This window comes from Halichoeres trimaculatus, unplaced genomic scaffold, assembly GCF_033239565.1.
Source record: "Halichoeres trimaculatus isolate MK-OKI-2021-1 unplaced genomic scaffold, fHalTri1.1 fHalTri1_scaffold_22, whole genome shotgun sequence".
In the NCBI taxonomy this organism is placed as follows: domain Eukaryota; kingdom Metazoa; phylum Chordata; class Actinopteri; order Labriformes; family Labridae; genus Halichoeres; species Halichoeres trimaculatus.
In genome coordinates, this window is record NW_027437200.1 from 4950524 (window position 1) to 4974041 (window position 23518).

General features: G+C 42.7%; 1 protein-coding gene across 1 annotated transcript; it reads left to right on the forward strand.

The window, feature by feature from the left end:
* Positions 1–8196: 8196 nt before the first annotated feature.
* Positions 8197–16023, forward strand: LOC141784466 (NXPE family member 3-like). The gene is made up of 6 exons (XM_074662306.1): positions 8197–8211; positions 10479–10922; positions 12340–12635; positions 14813–14883; positions 15185–15391; positions 15485–16023. Exons 1-6 carry the CDS (start codon positions 8197–8199, stop codon positions 16021–16023), a joined length of 1572 nt encoding a protein of 523 aa, XP_074518407.1.
* The last annotated feature ends 7495 nt before the right edge of the window (positions 16024–23518 follow it).

The window sequence follows — 23518 nt, forward strand, 5'->3', positions numbered from 1 at the left end:
TGGACTCAGTCTGCCAACACTGGAAGACATTTTCAGGACACGCTGCCACCACACCACTACAAAGATCCTCAGAGACTCTAGTCACCCCAGTCATCACCTCTTCTCCCTGCTACCCTCAGGGAGGTGCTATATGGCACTCAAAGCCCGCACCTCCAGACTGAAGAACAGCTTCTTCCACAGGGCCATAACTAAACTTAATACGCCACGCCAATAACTGCAACATGTGACTCTCTTTTCTATATTTATTTGTTATCAGTGCAATATGGGACTATGTGCAATTACTCTCTTTAATGTTTTATATTTTATGTTTTAAACATTTCTTTTAACATTTACAAATGCCTTGGCATGGATAAATTGTTGTACTTGTTTTTTATGTTATTGTTGTTTTATATTCTTTAGCATTCGGGACAGCACAACAAAATCTCGTTGCCTTGTGCAATGACAATAAAGTCTATTCGATTCTATTCTATTCTATTCTATTCTATCAAAAAAGGACTATTCGGATGCACCCTTGGGCATTTCCCTCTCCTGCACTGGCTCCCTCCAGCAGCTGCACACCTGTTCCCCATCACCCTCATCAAGAGACTACATTTAAGCTCTGGGAGGAGAGGAGTCCAGTGCCAGAGTGTTCCCACTGCTACTGTGGTATTTTGGCGACTCGTGTACTTGTTACAGAAAGTTTCTCGAGTTTTGAAATTGCCTTGTTCTATTTGCTGCTGTCTTCTCTGTTTTTTTATCCAGTGCCTCCACGAGCCCTCTGCAGACTGCCCAAGCTCTACCACTCTGCCAAGCTCTCATTCCCTCACCTTCTGGTTTACTCCCTTCCCTTGGACTGTAGATAAAATAAAACCACTTGAACTGCTTCCTGTGTCCTGTTTACTTTAGGATCCTGGTTTAGAATAGAATAGAATAGAATAGAAAATACTTTATTTATCCCTGAGGGGAAATTCAGGAGTCACAGCAGCAATTAAGAAAACAAAAGTAAGAAAGTGCAAAAAGGTCCATAAGAAAATGGATGACGACATCCCGTCCACCACTCTCCAGCCCAGCCAGTCTCCACCTCCACGGGGTCCAGGACTGAGCCTCCCCAGCAGTCTGTTCAGTCTCTGTCTCCTGGATTCTGTCTGCCCACAGTGGGCGAAGCCCCTCCAATGTGGCGTCGGCGTCCGATGTCAGCTCCGTCAGCCATGTCCGTGAACAGCACGATGCCACTCTGCCCTCCGGCTGCCCCTCTGCCGCTGGGCTAGCACGGCTAGCTCGTCCATCCCACCGGAGATAGATCCTACGTTCCCAACAACGATGGCTGGAAGGACAGGTCCACGTTGTCACCTCCCAGCTCACACCCGAGAACCAGCACATCGTCCTCACCTCCTTCTTATCACCTCGAGGGAAATCATCAAGCCCTACACTAGTTAGCATTGACATGCTACAGGCTGCTAACAGCTAATTTCACATGTAAACAATGCAGCCATGGTTACATGTAGGATCTCCAGACAAAAACAGGAGAAAAGTAGTAAAAATATTGCTGAAGACACATAAAGTTTGGTGTCCATGACCAACAATGAAACATACAAAGTAATGATCCACTCCAAATACAAAGATGGCGAAAAAGAGATGAAAAAATTACAAGAAACAGACAAAGAAGAGAGAGCTACTGCAACAGGCAGCTACTTGGGCAGCGCCTAGCAACGAAGGGAAAGCTGTTAGCTAAGCCGTTCTAAGGCACGACATGGAGTGGGAACACCACTCAGCTGCGCGTCGTGGTGTTCCCACTCCACGTCGTGCCTTAGAACGGTCTAATGTACGCTTCCTCGTTGCTTAATCCTTACTTAATGGAAGAGGGTCGAAGATATCTTGATTTGGAATTGTGACTAGCCAGAATGAAATTGTAGATATCTGCAACTAGATTTATGGATAGTCATAATTTAGTTGCAGATATCCACATCTCACATGTTGGCTATCCATAATTGAATTTAAGATACCTGTAATGAGAAACCCCACACACATGAATGGGGAAAGGGGCGTGATTTGTCCTAGGAGGAATAAGTTGTGGATATCTGAAATTACAATTGTGGATAGGAATAATGTCATCGTGGATATCTGAAATGTTCAATTTGACAAGAGGAATTGAATGTGGATATCTGTATTACATATTCAGTCTAGCTGTTAAATGTTAAAAAGGCTTGCCATACAGGTTTGTTTGTTTGAACTTTTATTTGTTACTGTGATAGTTTCTCGGCACCGGAAGCTGGTGGTTGTCAGGCAACCACTCGTTAGGCAACCAGTCTGCACCGAGACCTTCAGAATCAAATCCCCGTGACTAAGCAGCCTGGTTGATTTTGATATTTTCTGATCAAAACGTATTAATTTTACATTAAATACTCATAATATATATACATATATCAAATGTCATGTACACCCAAAAAAAGGAACATGGGTGTTTGTTCAATCAGCATAAATAAAACATGTAGCTTCTACTAGATTATTTCATGTTCATTGGTTAAACATGATTAAATCACGTTGTTTCAGCATGATGTGCAAAATTGTTAAAACAACACGATCACTTTATGTTAACTCAACCTAAGTGGTTTAGGTAGGAATCCCATCTGCAACACCTCTCCAGAGCAGGAGGTGGCAGTAATGTACAATAGGCCCTATTCATCAGAGAGCAGAGCCAGAGGATAACCTGCACTGTAAAAAGGGAATCTTCAATCAGTTGAAGTGAAGTAAATTTTTTTAATCAATCCAACTCAATATTTAAGTTAATGCATTTTTGTTGATCATATCAACTTGAAATTCTGTGTTACTACAACTAATAAAAAGAAGTAGTTGGACCAACTTAAATTATTTAACATGGATTTAGTTGTGATCTCTTAAGAAATTTGAGTAAAATCTACTATGTGTATTTGAGTTACAACAACAAATGTTATCAAATTGAAATAACTTAAAGATAAGATGTACATTAAGATCAAATAAATTATCTAGATCTAGATAAAGATATCGCGTGCAACTGCTAGGCTCCTTCATGTTATGATTAAAAATGACAAACTGGGTTTTGCCTTCAGTTATTTCTAAATTACCATTACTGAGAGAGTATTTTAATTGGAGCCCTCACTGCTGTGGAGCACAGGTAGCCAGTACAAGCGGCCTATGCAGTGGAGTGCAGCCAGCCAGTGCAGTGGACCACAGACAGCCATCTGGTCCATGCCATGGAGCACGGACACAATGGCCCTGCATGGTAGCTTGATGTGCATCAGGGTCTCATATCCACAGGTTTTTCCTTTTGGGCTTTGCAAATTATTGAGTTGAAACAACTTGAAACTTTAAGTTGGATTGATGGAATCTAACAATCAAAGAACTTAATTTATTTAGGTGTGACCAATTGAAGCCATTTATTTAAGTTGGTCCAACTACATCTCTTTTTTTAGTTTTACCAACACAGAATTTCAAGTTGATACGATCCACAAAAAACAAATTAGAAACCTTAACTTAAAAATATTGAGTTGGATTGATTAAAAAATTACATCACTTCAACTGATTGAAGATTACCTTTTTACAGTGTACAGGGTGAAGTTCAGCAGATGATCAGAGTAATGGTTTCTGGAGCTCAGATACAGCTTAAACACAGTGTGAGTTATATGTGAGTATGCTGACCAATGCACTGATATGACACCAGTTAGTCCCAGAGAACCAACCAGGAAAAAGGAGAGCAGGGCTCCTGATGGGAACGTTTTGCTTTATTATTATTATTATTATTATTATTATTATTGTTATTATTTTATTTTATTGTTTTTAAATTGATTAATTAATTTTTTTGAATCACACAGACACTTGGGGGTCTCCTGTTTAGCTGGTCTGGCTGTTTGGATTGAAGGGAAAATGTCTCAGGTCATCTCTGATTAGGAAACAGTTTTTAACCAGGTGGTCAGCACCTCTCCTCTTCCTTCAGACAATATGAGGTCAGAGCTGTAAGCTGTTGATAACTGTTATCTTTCAGCCCGCAAGTTTGTATTTACTGTGTGACCATGAAATAATACAGATCTCAAAGAAGTTTTACTGTTTTGTCCTCACTAACCAGATAAACTATTCACACTGGTAATCCTTATCACAGAGAACACAAAGCTTCTGTTTGCAATTTTCAGTGTTATCCAGCAAAGGGCAGCAGAGCTCTGCTGTTAGGGAAATAACAGTCACAGGATAACAAAAAAAAGTTACTTCATGAGTTAGATTGAAAATTAAAGTCAGAGTCTTACAGTTCTAGATTTAAAAGAAAACATCAGTTTTGAAAAGGTTAAAACCTACGTCAATGTTTGGCCTTTGCACTGTCTGTATCCCCGAGGAAGAGACCTAAAGATCTACCAGTGATGATAATAATAAAACTACTACTACTACTACTACTACTACTACTACTACTACTACTAATAATAATAATAATAATAACATAGAATAGAATAAAATGAAATAAAATAACACAAACCACCACACCAACTGTGATAATAACGGACTAAAAACAGCTAGAATTAAAAACCAAAAGAAAACACACTGACATGAACCTGAAGTGTGGCCCTTCTTGATCTGTTTTCTTTCAGTTGTCAAGCTTTGGTTTCCTTTTTCTAATGGTGGTTGTATCCTGATTTTTTTGTTTCCATAGACTGTATAAAATATGGACGTAGCCTCCGTGACGTCACTCGTCTGTTCCTGAAACAGTGAAATGAAGCCAATCCACAGACACAGCCACATCTGATATGATCCCGGCTGTGAGGTTTTCTTTGAACAGCAACGGGCGCCTGTCAGTCATGTGGCCTGAGCTGTGCCTCTGGCTGGAAAATCAAACAATCCTAATAACTTATAAACTGCAGAGTTAGAAAAAATTCACTCACCGTACAATGAGTGCCGATAGCGAAATCAATGTTTTAGACCCAATCGTTTTTTTTAACCAGGCTGTAAATTTGTTTTTAATCTGTAAAAGTCTATTTTTATGGCTGGATGTGTACATGACGTCTGGTCTTTCTACAGCCAGCCTCATGCAGATCTCTGATAAACAGCAATTCTTAGCACTTCCATATAGGCTGTTGTTACCCCTTGCTTGTTTCATAAAGACTTATCATTGTTCAAAGCCTTGTGTTTCTTTTTTTGTACTTTCTTCTCCCTGTTTTCGTTTTTATTTTTTAGTTCTTACTCGTTTCCTGTTAAATATGTGACAGAATATTTTATAAAGTCTGTTATTATGAGGATGATCGATCCTCTAATATCTGACATCACTAGGGGAGACCGGGTATGGTTGTAACACTTTTTGCTTCAGCACCTCCAACTCACTAAATTTTTGAGTCAGAGTTCTAAAACTTTAATGCAAAGTTTCCACATTTGTTTACTACAAATGGCACCAATTCAGACCTCTGCAAGAATATCACAGAGCTCAGGTGATGTCAGATACATGGTGGTCCTTTGTTAAAACCATCCCCACTACCAGGGTAGGTTGTAACACATGCCAGGGGAAGTTGTAAGTTGTACTGACCCCCCTAAGCTCATACCCATACCTTTTTTATGGAATTCCAGTGATGTCACCATGTAACTGTTTTAGCCAACTCGTTGCTATGGGGATAATTTGACTCTGGCCAAACTATGAGTGGTCACGCTATGAGATTTCCTGTACGCTTCTATCAGGCTGGAACGTGTTGACAAAGGTTTCACCTATTTTTCTCTTACTGCTGGGAAACTCACCTCCTGACCTCTCTCAAAAGACATGTCCAGATAGGTTGGACTGCATCTCTGGCTACAGAACTCACCTCAGCTAAACTCTCACAAATATCATATGAAACTGATATCTTTATTTTTGGCCTTTAAATTTGCCCTGACAGTAACCTACACTGGGATATCACTGGGTCCAGTAACTTCACTGGGATATCACTGGGTCCAGTAACTTCACTGGGATATCACTGGACCCTCAATGGTTTGATCTGGAATAGTATACGAACCAAACAAAATATAGTCTTTGTCAAAAATGTTCTTTCTTACCTCAAAATCTTTTTTTTTTCTGTTTAGAATCTGCATACAGCTGTTTCCAGCCCTGACAGTCACCATGTGTGATCAGTGTGGAAGTGGGTAAATTTTGAAATCATCGTATGACTCCTATCTTATCCCTTATTGGTGGAATTGGTGATGTTACAACTCTCACCATGTTACAACCTTACTTGGTCTCCCCTGGTTATGGCCATCTGATCACTTTTTTGTGTGCATGAAAATGATGTACGCTGACACAAAGCACACTGTAATGAAGTGCACGGCAATGAAGTGCACTGAGCTGATGTACACTGCACTGAGGTGAAAACAGATACAACCAGTCAGACCTATGGGACTGGACATGTATGTTGCCTACATTGAAAAAAACGTTTTGTTGTATTAACCCAATTTTATTAATTTTAGCAGTTGCATGGAATATCTTTATCTAGATCTAGATAATTTATTTAATCTTGATGTACATGTTATCTTTATGTTATTTCAAATTAATAACTGTTGTTGTTGTAACTCAAATACACATAGTACAATTTACTCCAATTTCTTAAGAGATCACAACTAAATCCATGTTCATCGAACTAAATTGTATTGAATTATTGAATTGACTCATTTCAAACCGTGAGTGAGGAGGGAGTGCAGTGGGTATTAGACCCAGCTGTACATTAAGCTGTAAACCAGCCAAGGGCACTGGTTTTCTGTGCTCCAAATGGCATGGATTTGCTATCTGTGCCCTGTGGCATGGACCGTGTACCTTGAAGCATGTTTAAAATTTTATACGTCAATAAATGAGATGTGTTGATGGGCTGAAATTATGATCAGAAATGACAAACTGGGTTTTGTCTTCAGTTATATTCAAACTACCATTACTGAGAGAGTATTTTAGTTGGAGCCCTCACTGTCATGGAGCACAGACAGCCAGACAGCCAGACAGCGCAGTGGACCACAGACAGGCAGCTGGTCCATGCAATGGAGCACAGACACACTGTCCCCACGTGGTAGCTTAATGTGCATCAGGGTCTCATATCCACAGTGTTTCCTCCTCACCTATGGTTTTTCCTTTTGGGTTTTGCAGATTATTAAGTTGAAACAACTTAAAATTTTATGTTGGATTAATGCAAAATATTGATTTGAGAAGAATTAAAATGATTGAATGATTGATTTATTTGACTTATTAAGTTGTGTTAATTGAACTTGTTAATTTTATTTCAAAGAACTTAATTAATTTAGGTGTTACCGATTGAAACAATTAATTTAAGTTGGTCCGACTACTTATTTTTATTAGTTCACTGAAAAAAATGTTTTGTTGAATTTACCCAATTTTATTAATTTTAGCAGTTGCACGCAATATCTTCATCTAGATCTAGATAATTTATTTGATCTTAATGTACATGTTATCTTTAAGTTATTTCAATTTGATAACATTTGTTGTTGTAACTCAAATACACAAAGTAGATTTTACTCAAATTTCCTAAGAGATCACAACTAAATCCATGTTAAATAATTTAAGTTGGTCCAACTACTTCTTTTTATTAGTTGTAGTGACACAGAATTTCAGGTTGATATGATCCACAAAAACACATTGGAAACCTTAACTTAAATATTGAGTTGGATTGATTAAAAAAATTACTTTACTTCAACTGATTGAAGATTCCCTTTTTACAGTGCAGGTTATCCTCTGGCTCTGCTTTGATGAATAGGGCCTATTGTACATTACTGCCACCTCCTGCTCTGGAGAGGTTTTGCAGATGGGATTCCTACCTAAACCACTTAGGTTGAGTTAACATAAAGTGATTTTGTTGTTTTAACAATTTTGCACATCATGCTGAAACAACATGATTTAATCATGTTTAACCACTGAACATGAAATAATCTAGTAGAAGCTACATGTTTTATTTATGCTGATTGAACAAACACCAATGTTCCTTTTTTGAGTGTAATTTTGGGGTGTGTCTGGTTAGGTGTTGCCTGTTGAAGCGTAGAGTATCTGGTTTAACAAGTTAAGTCAGTCAGTCAGTCAGTCAGTCACTCAGTCAGTCAGTCAGTCCGTCAGTCACTCAGTCAGTCCGTCAGTCAGTCAGTCAGTCAGTCAGTCACTCAGTCAGCATGGCTCTCCGAAGTCAGCACTGTGTGCTCCTTCTCTCAGGTGGCACTCTGGTTGTCATTGTTTTTATTCTTAAAAACATGGACCTTCTGGAGGTAAGAACTTCTCTTGTCTATCATTGTGTCTCAGATAAATGTATTTTTGACGATAACATGACACTTTAACAGGAGGTAATGTTGAGAAATAGTGGAGCTTTAAAGGCTGTGAGGGTTGTTAATGTCAGTACAGTGGATATAAAACTTAACAGAGGGACATAAGCAATGGGAAGATGGGGGTCGTTGGCTCATTGGAAAGAGATTATTTTCTTTGCACTATACCTTTAGCCACGTTTCCACCAAGCAGTCCAGTTCGAATCAGTACGGTTTGGCACGGTTTAGTACAGTTAAGCGTGATCCTTTTTGTGTTTCCACAGCAAACTGTGCCCTCTCTTGGTAGGCGGCGTGTAAGACGGATGCTGAAAGCCAAAGCTGTTATACAATAGCGTAACGCCGTAGCAGTGCGACACAGTGTACCCTGTTAATAAATCCAATGAAGAAGAAAAACACGACATAGTAAACAAGGAGCATAGATGGAAGATATACAGCATTTCGTCCTCTCTGTGATTGGCATGTAGCTCTTTGATACAACGTGAAATCAAGCTCTGTTTCAGAGAAGTCTGTGTGCCACCAGGAGAAATGCAGCCGCTATCCGGGTACACCCAAAAAAATCAACATGGGTGTTTGTTCAACCAACACAAGTAAAGAGGTAGCTTCTACTAGATTCTTTCATGTTCAGTGGTTAAACATGATTAAATCATGTTGCTTCAGCATGATGTGTAAAATTGTTAAAACTACAAGCTCACTTTATGTTAACTCAACATGATTGGTTCAAGTAGGAATCCCATCTGCAACACCTCTCCAGAGCAGGAGGTGGCAGTAATATGCAATAGGCCCGATTCATCAGAGAGCAGAGCCAGAGGATAACCTGGATAATGTGGGCATCATTTTAAAGGGTGCAAGTTCCTGATGAGCTAACAATCCACTTGCTGTCACCAGGTGTTGTCTGGACACAACTATGTAAAACTTTGTTTGTTTAATTGGTACAAACGAATGGAGTGATTTTTGTTGTGACAGCTCATTGAAACACATGAGTGAGGACCGGTACTTGATTGGCGTGGACAAGCTGTCTGTGCTCCTCGAGTGCGGATCTTCGATCTGTGCTTGACTGGTGTGGACCTACAGTCTGTCTGTCTGGACTTGCTGTCTGTGCTTGACTGGCACAGACCTGTGGTCTGTGCTCTATTGGTACTGACTGGCATTTGTGCTCGTTGGGTGTGGACCAGCTATTTGTGCTTGTTAGGCGTGGACTGGCTGTTTGTGCTGGACTGCCACAGATCTGTGGTCTGTGCTAAACTGGCATGGCCTGAGGGTATGTTTTATGCTAGTAAAACAAAATGTGTTGACATGCTGTGCTTTGTTGGCCGAGTTTAAACTGAGGTGTTTTAAGATTACACAGCTGGTCCAAGCAGTGGTGCACAGACAGCCACGTTGCTTTTAACCAAAGCAACGTACAACACTGATCAATGTACAGCAAGGTCTTATATCCACTGTGTACCCTCCTCACTCACGATTCAAATGTCTTACCTTAGTGGATATGTTGAAACAACCTTTACAAATCAAGTTGGACCAACACATTGCAAACAAGTCATACTAACACCAGTACTTTATGTTCACACAACACATTTACGGTTAGTTGGTTTAACAAATTGGGATCTTGCTAAATGAAAGCAATTTGATTAAGTTGAAACAACACAGTCAAGATTACTTGACTTAAAAGACAACTCTGATTTTTTGACACCTGGACCTTATTTATAGGTGTGTGCATGCTCATATACTCACTCAGACAAACATCGTGCAGCTTGGAGTCCTTCAGAAGTTATTTAGATCCAACCGATTTTAGCCGCACTTAGCGGGGGCCACGGCAAGGGAGCTTCAGCGCGGGACATAATCTCTGCAAAATCGCTCATTTCGGCTATATTTTTTCATCCATTGCTATTCATCGTTATCACAAACACACTCATGTGACTGATGGGCACCCATAGCTGTTAGAAAGGAAGCTCAGAGCTCACATCATATCCAATATGACCGAATCATTTCACGGTATCACAAACACGAAGGTGACAGAGACTACATCCATACTTTATACAGTCTATGCTGGCCACAGGTTGGGTTCACTATAATTTTCCAGATGAGTTCAGGCTGCTTAGATAAAAACACAAGTGCTCAAGAAAATCTCCCATTGTGTTTTTTTCTCCATTCAGTTTGCTTTTAGATTATTTATTGATGCATTGTGTCACCAGCTTTTCCTCTAAACCCTTTGTCAGTTTGAACAGAAAGAAAACTCAGCCATCACCTTCAAGAAGGAGCCCATTTATCCTACCATGAAGAATGACTTCTGCGCCTTCAAACCACTGCCTCCTGCAGAGGCTTTAGAGGAACAAATTCTAATCAAATCTACTGCTTGGCCTGAAACCCCACGTCTGTCATCTCTTATTGCACTGGAGGAGACGAGTGATCCTGCACACAGCACCTTCACCATTCTTCCAAGGAAAGGAGGAGGAGAGTGGCATGTTGGAGATCAGCTCGAGGTTCTGATAGAAATGCGTGACTCCCGAGGTCATGCCAAGAAGTATGGAGGAGATCTTTTGGTTCCCCGGTTGCACAGCAGGTCACTTGGTGCAGGTGTAGCTGGACAAGTGGTGGATCACCTTAATGGCTCCTACTCTGTTGCATTCCCTCTGCTCTGGGAAGGAGACGCAGAGGTTGAGGTAAAGCTTGAGACATTCTGCTTCAGTTGTCCCACAGATAATGTTAAAGGTTAATTTGTTTCATGTAATTGTATTGGTGGTGTTTTTATGCCTGTAATTATGTTGAAATGTTGAGTTAGCAATTAAACAGTCATAGCTCACTAAGATGTGTGCTGAGGTTTACACAAATCTCTTGAACAAACTTCCATAAAATCCACAAACTATGCTCTACACACATAAAATGGTAAACGTCCCCTGGCTTCTTCTGCTTTGACCAAGAGGGATGTCTGATCACATGAAAATTATTTTCCAAAGCCTTCCACAGCAAACAAGATCTTGGTGATGTTTTGCTACCATGGAAACAGTCAAAACAATCTACAGTAATTTCCTGTGAAAATACTATTTTTTTCCATGTACAATAACACATTTGTAATGTTTAGAAACAAACTCTGTATGTAAAACTAAAGATAAATGTCTGCAGATTTACAATATTAATGTGTAATCTTGGAAAAAAAAATAAAATCATTTAACAGTTTTTTCCTAAATTAGTACGGTTAGACACCTTCAATATAGTGACAATGCAAAGAGTTCAGCATAAAAGTACCCTTATTTTACAGGAAAATACCTTTTGTTTTTGATGGTGTTTTGTAACCGTGAGTGAGGAGGGCAGACGGAGGATGTAAGACTCTGCTGAACTTTTAGTTATTACTTTGGGGAAACATGCTGCCTGTCCAACACGCTTGGGATGTCACTTTAAATTTGATTAATTGTTGTGCCCTAGTTTGCTGCAATAAATAGTAATTAAAAAAAACTCTGCACAGTTACTGCCAGCTTTCAGCAGGAAGTAAATTTTTCCACTCTAACGTTGGTGCTAAACCGTTAGCACCTATGTTAACAAATTATGCATTAGTTGCAATGAGGCTCAATCGCTTAAGGTTCCTTTTTGAGTGCATTATAAACAGTATTGTTTAAATCTGCAACACTGGTGCACAGTGTTAGAGCTGGTGTAACAATGACCTAAATTGTAACGACACTGATGTAGCACCTTGTTACATTTTGAGTCAGTTTTTACATTTCAGGCTTTTTTGGTTACATTTGTGGTCGTCATTGGACTCTTAACAAGGTCATTAGTGTGGTGTTTGTGTTGTCGACACAGTTCAAATTCTTTGTAATTTACAAACAATGGGAGCTAGCTACTCTTTTCTAAAGTCATGTTGCGGTTTTTGTCTGCTGTAGCTGGTAGATTTTATCAACTGGTGCAAGCAATATGAAGAACATTACTTAAAGTAAACTCTTCAACATAATCAAAGACTCGTTATAAAGCAATCTCATGCTAATGCAAGAAAGGCTTGGACTAACGGGGTGTTTAAACGGATGGTTTTTGCTTAAATTTTGGTTTTACCCACTGACTAAAAAGTCTTGTTCTCTGTTCTGTCAGGTGCTTCTTGATCACTCAAGTGAGGCCATCTCAGTCCAGCGGAAGCTTAACAGAGAACAACCTGACAGGGTCATCTTTAAAAGCAAGTTCCAATCAGGCTCAGTCTCTGAAACAACCACCTGTAATATTTGTTTACGCCAAGATGGCCGACCGCAGTGCAACTACACCGACCTCCGCAGTGGTGAGCCTTGGTTCTGCTACAAGCCAAAGAACCTGAGCTGTGATACCCGGATGACCCACATGAGGACAGGATACAAGCAAGTGCTCAGTGATGAAGAGAAGAAGCTCTTCCAAAGGTGAGGGAGCAGAGAAAAAAACAGTGCTCTATCATATCCACAGAATCTGTCCACCTTGTTTATTATGGGAGAGACAGGTTTGGTGGGGACACACCTCAAAGTGAAAAAGTTGAAAAACTGAGACTGGGATAATGTCTTCTCGGCGTGTTGGGATATGGAGGGTACCAGGGTTCCAGGGTATTGATTACTGTGAATCAACTTGGTCAATAAACCTCTTGACAGAGGGGTGGTCTCAGGCACAACCTCTCAGCCACTTTAACCCTGTTTCCACCAAGAGCTCTGGTATGGATAAGTGCAGATTGGTCTCCAGTCAGATCAGTTAAGCCTGATCCTGTTTGTGTTTCCACAGTCAACCAAGATCTTGGTAGGAGACATATTAGCTGTATGCCGATAGCCGTATAATGTGATGGCATAATAGCAGGACACAGTGTACCCCGCCAATAAATCCACTGAAGAAGAACAGGACAGAAGTTTCACCCTGTTTCGTGATGCCATTTTTCAAACTAAGTGAGAGTTATCTTCACAAAGTCTTCTGGAGATATAAACACGGCGGAGTTATCAGTTGTTTGTTATAGAGCTAGGCAATATGCTTTTCTTGCAGTTTGATTCTTTTACTATTTTTGGACTGCCTATTCCCTTAAAAATTGACAATTTTTGAGATTTTTAGTTTGCTGTTCTAACACCACTCCATGGGAAAAGTGAAATGATGATAAAGTCTACAAACTATATCAGGAGCCATATTTTCCCATAAAATGCACATCACATGAGTCAGAGAGAATCATTTTACCCTCTGCTGGAAAAAAGTAGTAATTTTTTTCCCTATCCAGTTTATGGACCAAGCCTGAAATGAAGATTTGAATTTAAAAAAAAAAAAAAAAGATTTTTTGACAAAGAGTCCCGATTTTGATATTGTCAAACAAAAAATCCTGATATTTTGATTTATTTATTTATTTTTCTCTCTCACCCCTACTTATTATCACAGTTGCATGGTAAGTAACTTTGTACCAATCATCTGACTGTAGTGTTACTGGCCCCACCCTCTGGGGTTGGATTGGTATGTCCGGCACCCCAACAGAAGGGTACCAAAAAGTGGGATGGTACGGGACCTACCCTGGTTTTAGTCAAAGGAAACAGCAAAAATTGGCGTACAGAGACGGATGGAACAGAACCACTTGGTGGAAACGGGGCTTTACAATGCCGTGCTGAGCTCTCTCACCAGGAACTTTTCCAAACATCCACAGCAGGGGTCATGTTACCACAACACCTCCCATTATAGTGTGAGTTAGTGGCCCACTCAGAATGATATCAACTCTAATGCTGCGGCCACACCAAATGTGAACTTGCGAATTTATTTCTGTGAATCGCCTGTAATGCGCCCACATATAAGCCTGAGTCTCGTCGCTGGACTATTTTGACAAGCTGAGGGGCAAACGCGCATTAGCGCGGCACTACGCATGCGGAGTAGAGAACCCATTTTTATAAAGACAGAAAGCCCAAAAGAGCAGCTGAAAAACAATGAGCTGTGGTTTCAAAAGCATGACAGGAGAGTGTGTGAAAGCTTTGGAGATCACAATCAAGGCCTGCTGCCTCTCCCTGGTAATCCACCTCCACTGGCCTTGCTGGGCTGTACCCTACGATCTCATCCTCAACCCTCTGTACCCCCAACCACCCAAACCCCCGACCCATGTTCCCGGAGGTCTCCCTGGGGATTTTGAAGGGGTCGAGGACCGCAGGGAACTTCCATCTTCAGCTAATTCATGTCCACCGTGAACGTTCCAAATGCACAAAAGCGCAAACGCCCCAAACGCCGCGCCAAACACCCCAAATGCTCCACCTGAGGCGAATCGGCGTCCAAACGTGTCTTTGCATTGACTTTGTGTGTAATCTCACCACAAATTTGCATTTGGTGTGGCCGTACCACAAAGATGTGAGCCACTTGGTGATGGGTTTCTATCAACTCTTTACTTCCAACTCCCCCCAGTTGTTGTTGTCTCTTCTCCAGTAACAAAAATACCAGTTTTCCTCATCAGGCTTTTGGAACTGATGAAACTTCTTGGATGAGAGGTCTGACGCCCAACTCTGCAGTACAATTGCCTTGTCCTTGGAGTCTTCAGAATGCTTTACCTCTAAGTGAACCACGTTCTGACAGTGATTTATATGATGTTCTTTTTCTTCAGTAATGTCAACTTTGAAGTCTTCATGAAGGCCTTGGGACAGGCTAATGTCACTGTGTTGCCGCAAAGGCAAGGTGAGGGATAGTTTTCTTTTGACAATTAAATATTCAAAACTTTAAGTGCTTCAGACCTTGAAAGTGAAAGAAGTTTGGAGAAAAAGGCAATCTGCCTAATTTCTTGCCAAAGGAGGTCATTGTCAGATTGAAGAATGGGCAGAAAGTTGAATGGGCAACCTGCAGTTCATCTGGTCATTTGAGAATAATCATGTTCCAAAAAAAAATAAAAAAACAAACAAACAACAAAAAACCCTCTATTTCGTACCTAAGGAAGACTGATTAGTGATACATAAAATAACCCCAGCCTAATATGTTTCAGAGCAAACCAGGACCAATGAAAACACTGGGAAGTTGGGACCCTCCGGGTATTATTATCAAGGTGTGTGGCGATCACTAGATGGCACCAGAGTTCAACAGTTCGACAACTACTCTGCCACCAGTCAGTGCCTGAAGGGCAAAACACTCCATGTGTTTGGAGACTCCACCGTCCGTCAGTGGTTTGAGTACTTTGAAGCTTTACTACCAGGTAGCTGATCCGCAGAAGATTCAGGAAACTGTTTGAATTTGTTGTTATCACAATTTATTGTTATCACAACTGTTCCCTCTGTCATCCTTTCAGGTTACACAAAGATAGATATTCCAAAGCCTTTCGTATGGGACAAAGCAAACGAGATCTTGGTGATGTTTCGCTACCATGGAAATCCTTTTCGTAATGCATTGTTAAGAGTCCATCAGCAAAGATATGTTGCTCATGAACTAGACAGGCTGGATGGGGGCCCCAACACTGTTGTAGTTCTTGGCATCTGGGCCCACTTCACTACTTTTCCAATTGAGCTCTACATCAGACGGCTGCAGAACATCCGCAAAGCTGTAGTCCGTCTGTTAGACAGGGCTCCAAGCACGCTGGTGGTCATCAGGACCGGAACCCTCCAGAGTATTACTTTTTCTCACCTTCCTGTAACATGCAACGGTAACTGGTTGTCAGTTCAAGTGGACAAGGTGCTCAGGGCCATTTTCAAAGGACTTAATGTTCGGTGGGTGGAGGCCTGGGAGATGGTTCAGGCCCATGATCTGCCAAACGACCTCCATCCAAAACGTCCCATTATCAAGAATATGATCAATGTTCTCTTATCCCACATATGCCCTGTTAGGGCATAGTCTGGAATTGACCTTTCTTCCCCTCACTTCTCCCAATGTTTTTATTTGATATCTATTATAAAGGGGTGCTGGGTACGCAGGCAGGTCCTAGGTTTCTCCCATTCATGTATTCCCATGTCACTGTCTGTGTTCTTATATGTCTTGGAAGGGATGTAACTGAAATGAAATCTGCCCTCGGGGATCAATAAAGTATTCTGATTCTAACCCTGCAGTTCAAGGTAGTGACTGTGAAATTTAACAATGCAATGTAAGAAAACAATGAAACAAAATGCATGATCAGTCCATCCATCCATCTTCTTCCGCTTATCCGGGGCCGGGTCGTGGGGGCAACAGCCTAAGCAGGGAAGCCCAGACTTCCCTCTCCCTAGCCATTTCGTCCAGCTCTTCCGGAGGGATCCCAAGACGTTCCCAGGCCAACCGAGAGATGTAGTCTCTCCACGAGTCCTGGGTCTGCCCCGGGGACTCCTCCCCGTGGGACGTGCCCTGAACACCTCACCAGGGAGGCGTCTGGGAGGCATCCTCATCAGATGCCCTAGCCACCTCATCTGGCTCCTCTCAACGCGGAGGAGCAGCGGCTCTACTCCGAGCTCCTCCCGGATAGCCGAGCTTCTCACCCTATCTCTAAGGGACAGCCCGGCCACCCTATGGAGGAAGCTCATTTCAGCCGCTTGTACCCGCGATCTTGTTCTTTCGGTCACTACCCAAAGCTCATGACCATAGGTGAGGGTGGGAACAAAGATCGACTGGTAAACAGAGCGCTTCCCCTTCCGGCTCAGCTCCCTCTTCACCACAGCAGACCTGTGCAGAGTCCGCATTACTGCAGACGCTGCACCGATCCGCCTGCCGATCTTGCTCCATCCTTCCCTCACTCGTGAACAAGACCCCGAGATACTTAAACTCCTCCACTTGGGGCAAGATCTCATCCCCGACCCGGAGAGGGCAGTCCACCCTTTTCCGGCTGAGGACCATGGACTTGGATTTGGAGGTGCTGATTCTCATCCCAGCCGCTTCACACTGGGCTGCGAACCGCTCCGGGGAGAGTTGAAGGTCACGGCTTGATGAAGCCAACAGGACCACATCATCTGCAAAAAGCAGTGATCCAATCCTGAAGTCACCAAACCGGACCCCCTCGACACCCTGGCTGCGCCTAGAAATTCTGTCCATTAAAGTTATGAACAGAATCAGTGACAAAGGGCAGCCCTGGCGGAGTCCAACCCTCACTGGAAACGAGTCCGACTTACTGCCAGCAATGCGGACCAAGCTCTGGCACCGGTCGTACAGGGAACGGACGGCTCGTAACAAGCAGCCCGACACCCCATACTCCTGGAGAACCCCCCACAGGACTCCCCGAGGGACACGGTCGAATGCCTTCTCCAAGTCCACAAAACACATGTGGACAGGTTGGGCAAACTCCCATGCACCCTCGAGGACCCTGCTGAGGGTATAGAGCTGGTCCACAGTTCCACGGCCAGGACAAAAACCACATTGCTCCTCCTGAATCCGAGGTTCGACTATCTTACGGACCCTCCTCTCCAGTACCCCCGAATAGACCTTACCAGGGAGGCTGAGGAGTGTGATACCCCTGTAGTTGAAACACACCCTCCGGTCCCCCTTCTTAAAAAGGGGGACCACCACCCCGGTCTGCCAATCCAGAGGCACTGCCCTCGATGTCCACGCGATGTTGCAAAGTCGTGTCAGCCACGGCAGACCCACAACATCCAGGGCCTTAAGGAACTATGGGCGGATCTCATCCACCCCCGGGGCCCTGCCACCAAGGAGCTTTTTAACCACCTCGGCGACCTCTACCCCAGAGATGGAAGAGCCCACCGCTACATTCCTAAGCCCTGCTTCCTCCAAGGAAGACGTGCCAGTGGGATTGAGGAGGTCTTCGAAGTATTCCTTCCACCGATCCACAACATCCCGAGTCGAGGTCAGCAGTGCACTGTCCCCACTGAGCACAGTGTTTACAGTGCACTGCTTCCCCCTCCTGAGATGGGGAGATGGAGATGGTGGTCCAGAACCTCTTCGAAGCTGTCCGGAAGTCGTTCTCCATGGCCTCACCAAACTCCTCCCATGTCTGGGTTTTTGCCTCGGCGACCGCCGAAGCTGCATTCCGCTTGGCCTTCAGCTGGACGGCATCCCTTACCACTGGTGTCCACCAGCGGGTTTGGGTGTTGCCGCCCCGACAGGTACCAACCACCTTACGGCCACAGCTCCGATCGGCCGCCTCAACAATGGAGGCACGGAACAAAGCCCATTCAGACTCATTGTCCCCTACCTCCCCCGGAACACAGTTGCAGCTCTCCCGGAGGTGGGAGTTAAAGCTCCCTCTGACGGGAGATTCTGCCAGACGTTCCCAGCAGACCCTCACGATACGTCTGGGTCTACCAGGTCTGACCGGCATCTTCCCCCACCATCGGAGCCAACTCACCACCAGGTGGTGATCGGTTGACAGCTCCGCCCCTCTCTTTACCCAAGTGTCCAAGACATGCGGCCGCAAGTCCGATGACACGACTACAAAGTCGATCATTGAACTGCGACCTAGGGTGTCCCGGTGCCAGGTGCACATATGGACACCCTTATGCTTGAACATGGTGTTTGTTATGGACAACCTGTGACGAGCACAGAAATCCAACAACAAAACACCACTCGGGTTCAGGGCGGGGGGGCCATTCCTTCCAATCCCGCCCCTCCAGGTCTCACTGTCATTGCCGACATGAGGCACAGGCACCGAGCCAGGGGGCAACGAGTATCGCCACCCCTGCCCGCCGCCTCTCACCATCGGCAACTCCAGAGTGGAAGAGAGTACAACCCCTCTCGAGAAGGCTGGTTCCGGAGCCCTTGCTGTGCGTCGAGGTGAGGCCGACTATGTCTAGCCGGAACTTCTCAACCTCGTGCACCAGCTCAGGCTCCTTCCCCACCAGAGAGGTGACATTCCACGTCCCTAGAGCTAGCTTCTGCAGCCGAGGATCAGACCGCCAAGGTCCCTCCTTTCGGCTGCCGCCCAACTCACACTGCACCCGACCCCTATTGCCCCTCCTGCAGGTGGTGAGTCCACGGGAAGGGGGTCCCATGTTGCCTCTTCGGGCTGTGCTCTGCCGGGCCCCATGGGAACAGGCCTGGCCACCAGGCGCTCGCCATCGAGCCCCACCCCCAGGCCTGGCTCCAGGAGGGGGCCCTGGTGACCCACGTCCAGGCAAGGGAAACGTAAAACCATTTCTGTCTTTCATCATTAGGGGTCTTTGTGAGCTACTTTTTGTCTGGCCCTTCCCCTAGGACCTGTTTGCCATGGGAGTCCCTACCAGGGGCATAAAGACCCCGACAACTTAGCTCCTAGGATCATTGGGACACGCAAACCCCTCCACCACGATGAGGTGGTAGCTCGCTCATGGAGGGGTGCATGATTAGTTAATTTGACAAACATCTTTGTCTCTTTGCAACCAAATATGATTGGCATAACAGTGACAGACTGAGATTACCATGAAACATACTCACAGATGTTTGTTGATAAGAATATCAAAATATTGAATTATTAAAATATACAGAATACAAAAAAGTGGCAATGCCATTAAACTATTTAACATTCACTGTTTGTCTAATCATTCAGCAAAATGAAAATTTTAACTATCCTTACGGAATATAATTTTTTTTTTGTGTGTGTGACAGCTCATTAAATCATTTTTTTTCATTAAGTTAACAGATCAATGTTTCTCCTCTTCAAAATTAGTTTTAATTTTGTGAAGTTTTCTGATTCTTGGTGAAGGGATTGTGGTGATTCCTGATGATTCTCACTTGTGTGGAGTGTTTTCCCTGCTCTCCCCCCACAGAGTCTTGGGCATTTCCCTCTCCTGCACTGGCTCCCTCCTGCAGCTGCACACCTGTTCCCCATCACCCTCATCAAGAGACTACATTTAAGCTCTGGGAGGAGAGGAGTCCAGTGCCAGAGTGTTCCCACTTCTACTGTGGTATTTTGGCGACTCGTGTACTTGTTACAGAAAGTTTCTCGCGTTTGAAATTGCATTGTTCTAATTGCTGCTGTCTTCTCTGTTTTTTTTTTTTTTTTTTTTTTGTTTTTTTTTTTCCAGTGCCTCCACGAGCCCTCTGCACACTGCCCAAGCTCTACCACTCTGCCAAGCTCTCATTTCCTCACCTTCTGGTTTACCTGGTTTACCTCCTTTCCTTAACTTTTGGAGAATTCAAACAGCATTTATCATGGCCGATGCTTAAATGCTTCCAGGTCATTTCTTCAGTTAGGAAGGTTCCTGGTCACTCAACTCCTCCACCTTGGTAAGAAAAGCTCAGCAGCGGCTCTACTTCCTACGGACACTGAGGAAAAACCACCTGCCTGCTGAGCTTCTCAGAATCTTTTACCTCTGCTCCATACAGAGTGTCTTAACATACTGTTTGGCTTGTTACTTCTTGGTTTGTTAACTGCACAGAGGCAGACCGGAAGAGTCTGACAGGAGTAATTAAATCAGCAGAGAAGATCATTGGACTCAGTCTGCCAACACTGGAAGACATTTTCAGGACACGCTGCCACCACACCACTACAAAGATCCTCAGAGACTCTAGTCGCCCCAGTCATCACCTCTTCTCCCTGCTACCCTCAGGGAGGTGCTATATGGCACTCAAAGCCCGCACCTCCAGACTGAAGAACAGCTTCTTCCACAGGGCCATAACTAAACTTAATACGCCACGCCAATAACTGCAACATGTGACTCTCTTTTCTATATTTATTTGTTATCAGTGCAATATTGGACTATGTGCAATTACTCTCTTTAATGTTTTATATTTTATGTTTTAAACATTTCTTTTAACATGTACAAATGCCTTGGCATGGATAAATTGTTGTACTTGTTTTTTATGTTATTGTTGTTTTATATTCTTTAGCATTCAGGACAGCACAACAAAATCTCGTTGCCTTGTGCAATGACAATAAAGTCTATTCGATTCTATTCTATTCTATTCTACTCTATCAAAAAAGGACTATTCGGATGCACCCTTGGGCATTTCCCTCTCCTGCACTGGCTCCCTCCTGCAGCTGCACACCTGTTCCCCATCACCCTCATCAAGAGACTACATTTAAGCTCTGGGAGGAGAGGAGTCCAGTGCCAGAGTGTTCCCACTTCTACTGTGGTATTTTGGCGACTCGTGTACTTGTTACTGAAAGTTTCTCCCGTGTTCTAATTGCTGCTGTCTTCTCTGTTTTTTTATCCAGTGCCTCCACGAGCCCTCTGCACACTGCCCAAGCTCTACCAAACTGCCAAGCTCTCATTTCCTCACCCTCTGGTTTACTCCCTTCCCTTGGACTGTAGATAAAATAAAACCACTTGAACTGCTTCCTGTGTCCTGTTTACTTTAGGATTCTGGTTTATTCAGCTGGTTTACAAACCGTAACAGTGATACTATTTTTGCAGGGTGGGGTCACAAAGGTGTACAAACTGCAGCTGTTATTAGACGGTGAATCAGATCTCTTCAACTTTATTTTTTCCAAACCCCCCCCCAAAAAAAAAATTCCCAAATTTTTAAAGATTTTGCAAATTTTGATTTGTTTTGCTATATCCTTTTTTTTTTTTAGAATTTTAGAATTTTGTTTTGTCTGTATTGTGAAGATTTAGTAGACTTTGTGGCTCTCGAATGACTTTAAACCAAGTGCGCTGAGGCAAAATGGCTCCTTTGAAAGTAAAAGTTGCAGACCCCTAGGATAGATGATGATAAGGATGCTAACTCCTCGTATTGGTCTCTCTGGCTTTTAAGATGAAAATTTTCAAAATCTCTCCATTTTTCTCTCTGGCTGAGTCCTTTACTGTATATTTTTGTGTGCTCTGTGAATTTTTCCACATTTGTTGGCGGTTAAGACATCTTAAAATCATATTTTACCACGCACCTTCATCTCCGTCCATTCGTTGTTTACATTTTTTGTATCTGCAATGTGGCTCCACATCCAGGTAACGAGTCATATCCTGACGTCAGTGCAAATGCTCTATTCTCAGATTTATGGCAAGCCCTTTTAACATTTAATAGCTACATTTGACTCTCCGGAATTAACATTATAGATATCAACAGCATAATTGTGACTATTCAAAATTCAATTGGACTAGTCAAAAATACAGTTGGATATATCTTTAATTCAGTTTTGACGAGTCACAATGACAGTTAGAGATATCTGTAACGCAGTTTCCACTGGTCAAAACTGAGTTACAGATATATGCAATGACTCCCCGAAAGCTGCCCTTCGCCTCGTCACACATCCTAAATGTCACTTACAGATATCTCTAATTCAGTTCTGACTATCCAGAATTACAGTTAAAGATATCTTAAATGTGATTTTGACTGTCAGAAATGTGTTCATGACACTGGACATGCAAGACTTCCCATTGGATACTGACCCAAATAAACTGGAGGAGAGAAGAGTAAAAATCATTTTAACAGTTTTCTTAGCAGAAGAAATGGCGATTGCGGTCATCGACAAGATATTTAGAGATTGCCATGAAATAGAATGAATTTATAATCAGGGACTTTGTGGGGAACAAGAGCTACGTTCACTGCAGCAAGCCCCTCCTCCTATACCTGTCATAACTTTTGTCATCATTACAGATATCTGCTACATCAATTCGCCAAGTCGAAACTCTGTTTCAAGATATCTGTGATTACATTTTGACTAGTCAAAATAAAAGTTTAAGATATCTCAAATTTGAGATATCTCTGACCAAAATTAATTTAAAGATATCTGTAACTTGATTATAGATATCTGCAACTAAATTATGGCTATCCATGAATCTAGTTGCTATAATGCTATTATAGATGTCTTTAATGGAAGGGGGTTGAAGATATCTTGATTTGGAATTGTGACTAGCCAGAATGAAATTGTAGATATCTGCAACTAGATTTATGGATAGTCATAATTTAGTTGCAGATATCCACATCTCACATGGTGGCTATCCATAATTGAATTTAAGATATCTGTAATGAGAAACCCCACACACATGAATGGGGAAAGGGGCGTGATTTGTCAAAGGAGGAATAAGTTGTGGATATCTGAAATTACAACTGTGGATAGGAATAATGTCATAGTGGATATCTGAAATGTTCAATTTGACAAAGAAGAATTGAATGTGGATATCTGTATTACATATCCAGTCTAGCTGTTAAATGTTAAAAAGGCTTGCCATACAGGTTTGTTTGATTGAACTTTTATTTGTTACTGTGATAGTTTCTCGGCACCGGAAGCTGGTGGTTGTTAGGCAACCACTCGTTAGGCAACCAGTCTGCACCGAGACCTTCAGAATCAAATCCCCGTGACTAAGCAGCCTGGTTGATTTTGATATTTTCTGATCAAGACGTATTACTTTTACATTAAATACTCGTAATATATATACATATATCAAATGTCATGTAGCCCAGTAGTGAATAACGTCCTGTAATTTATACTTGTTCAGAAAGCGCTCTTATTCTGAAAAGTTCGGGCAGGAAGTCACCTTGTTGTTGTCTTTAT

Bases quoted from the DNA above. Each gene is read 5' to 3' on its own strand.
- LOC141784466 (XM_074662306.1), top strand. The intron at 14,884-15,184 runs GTGAGGGATAGT...AATATGTTTCAG, and splicing joins TGTGTTGCCGCAAAGGCAAG to AGCAAACCAGGACCAATGAA. The intron at 15,392-15,484 runs GTAGCTGATCCG...TCATCCTTTCAG, and splicing joins CTTTGAAGCTTTACTACCAG to GTTACACAAAGATAGATATT.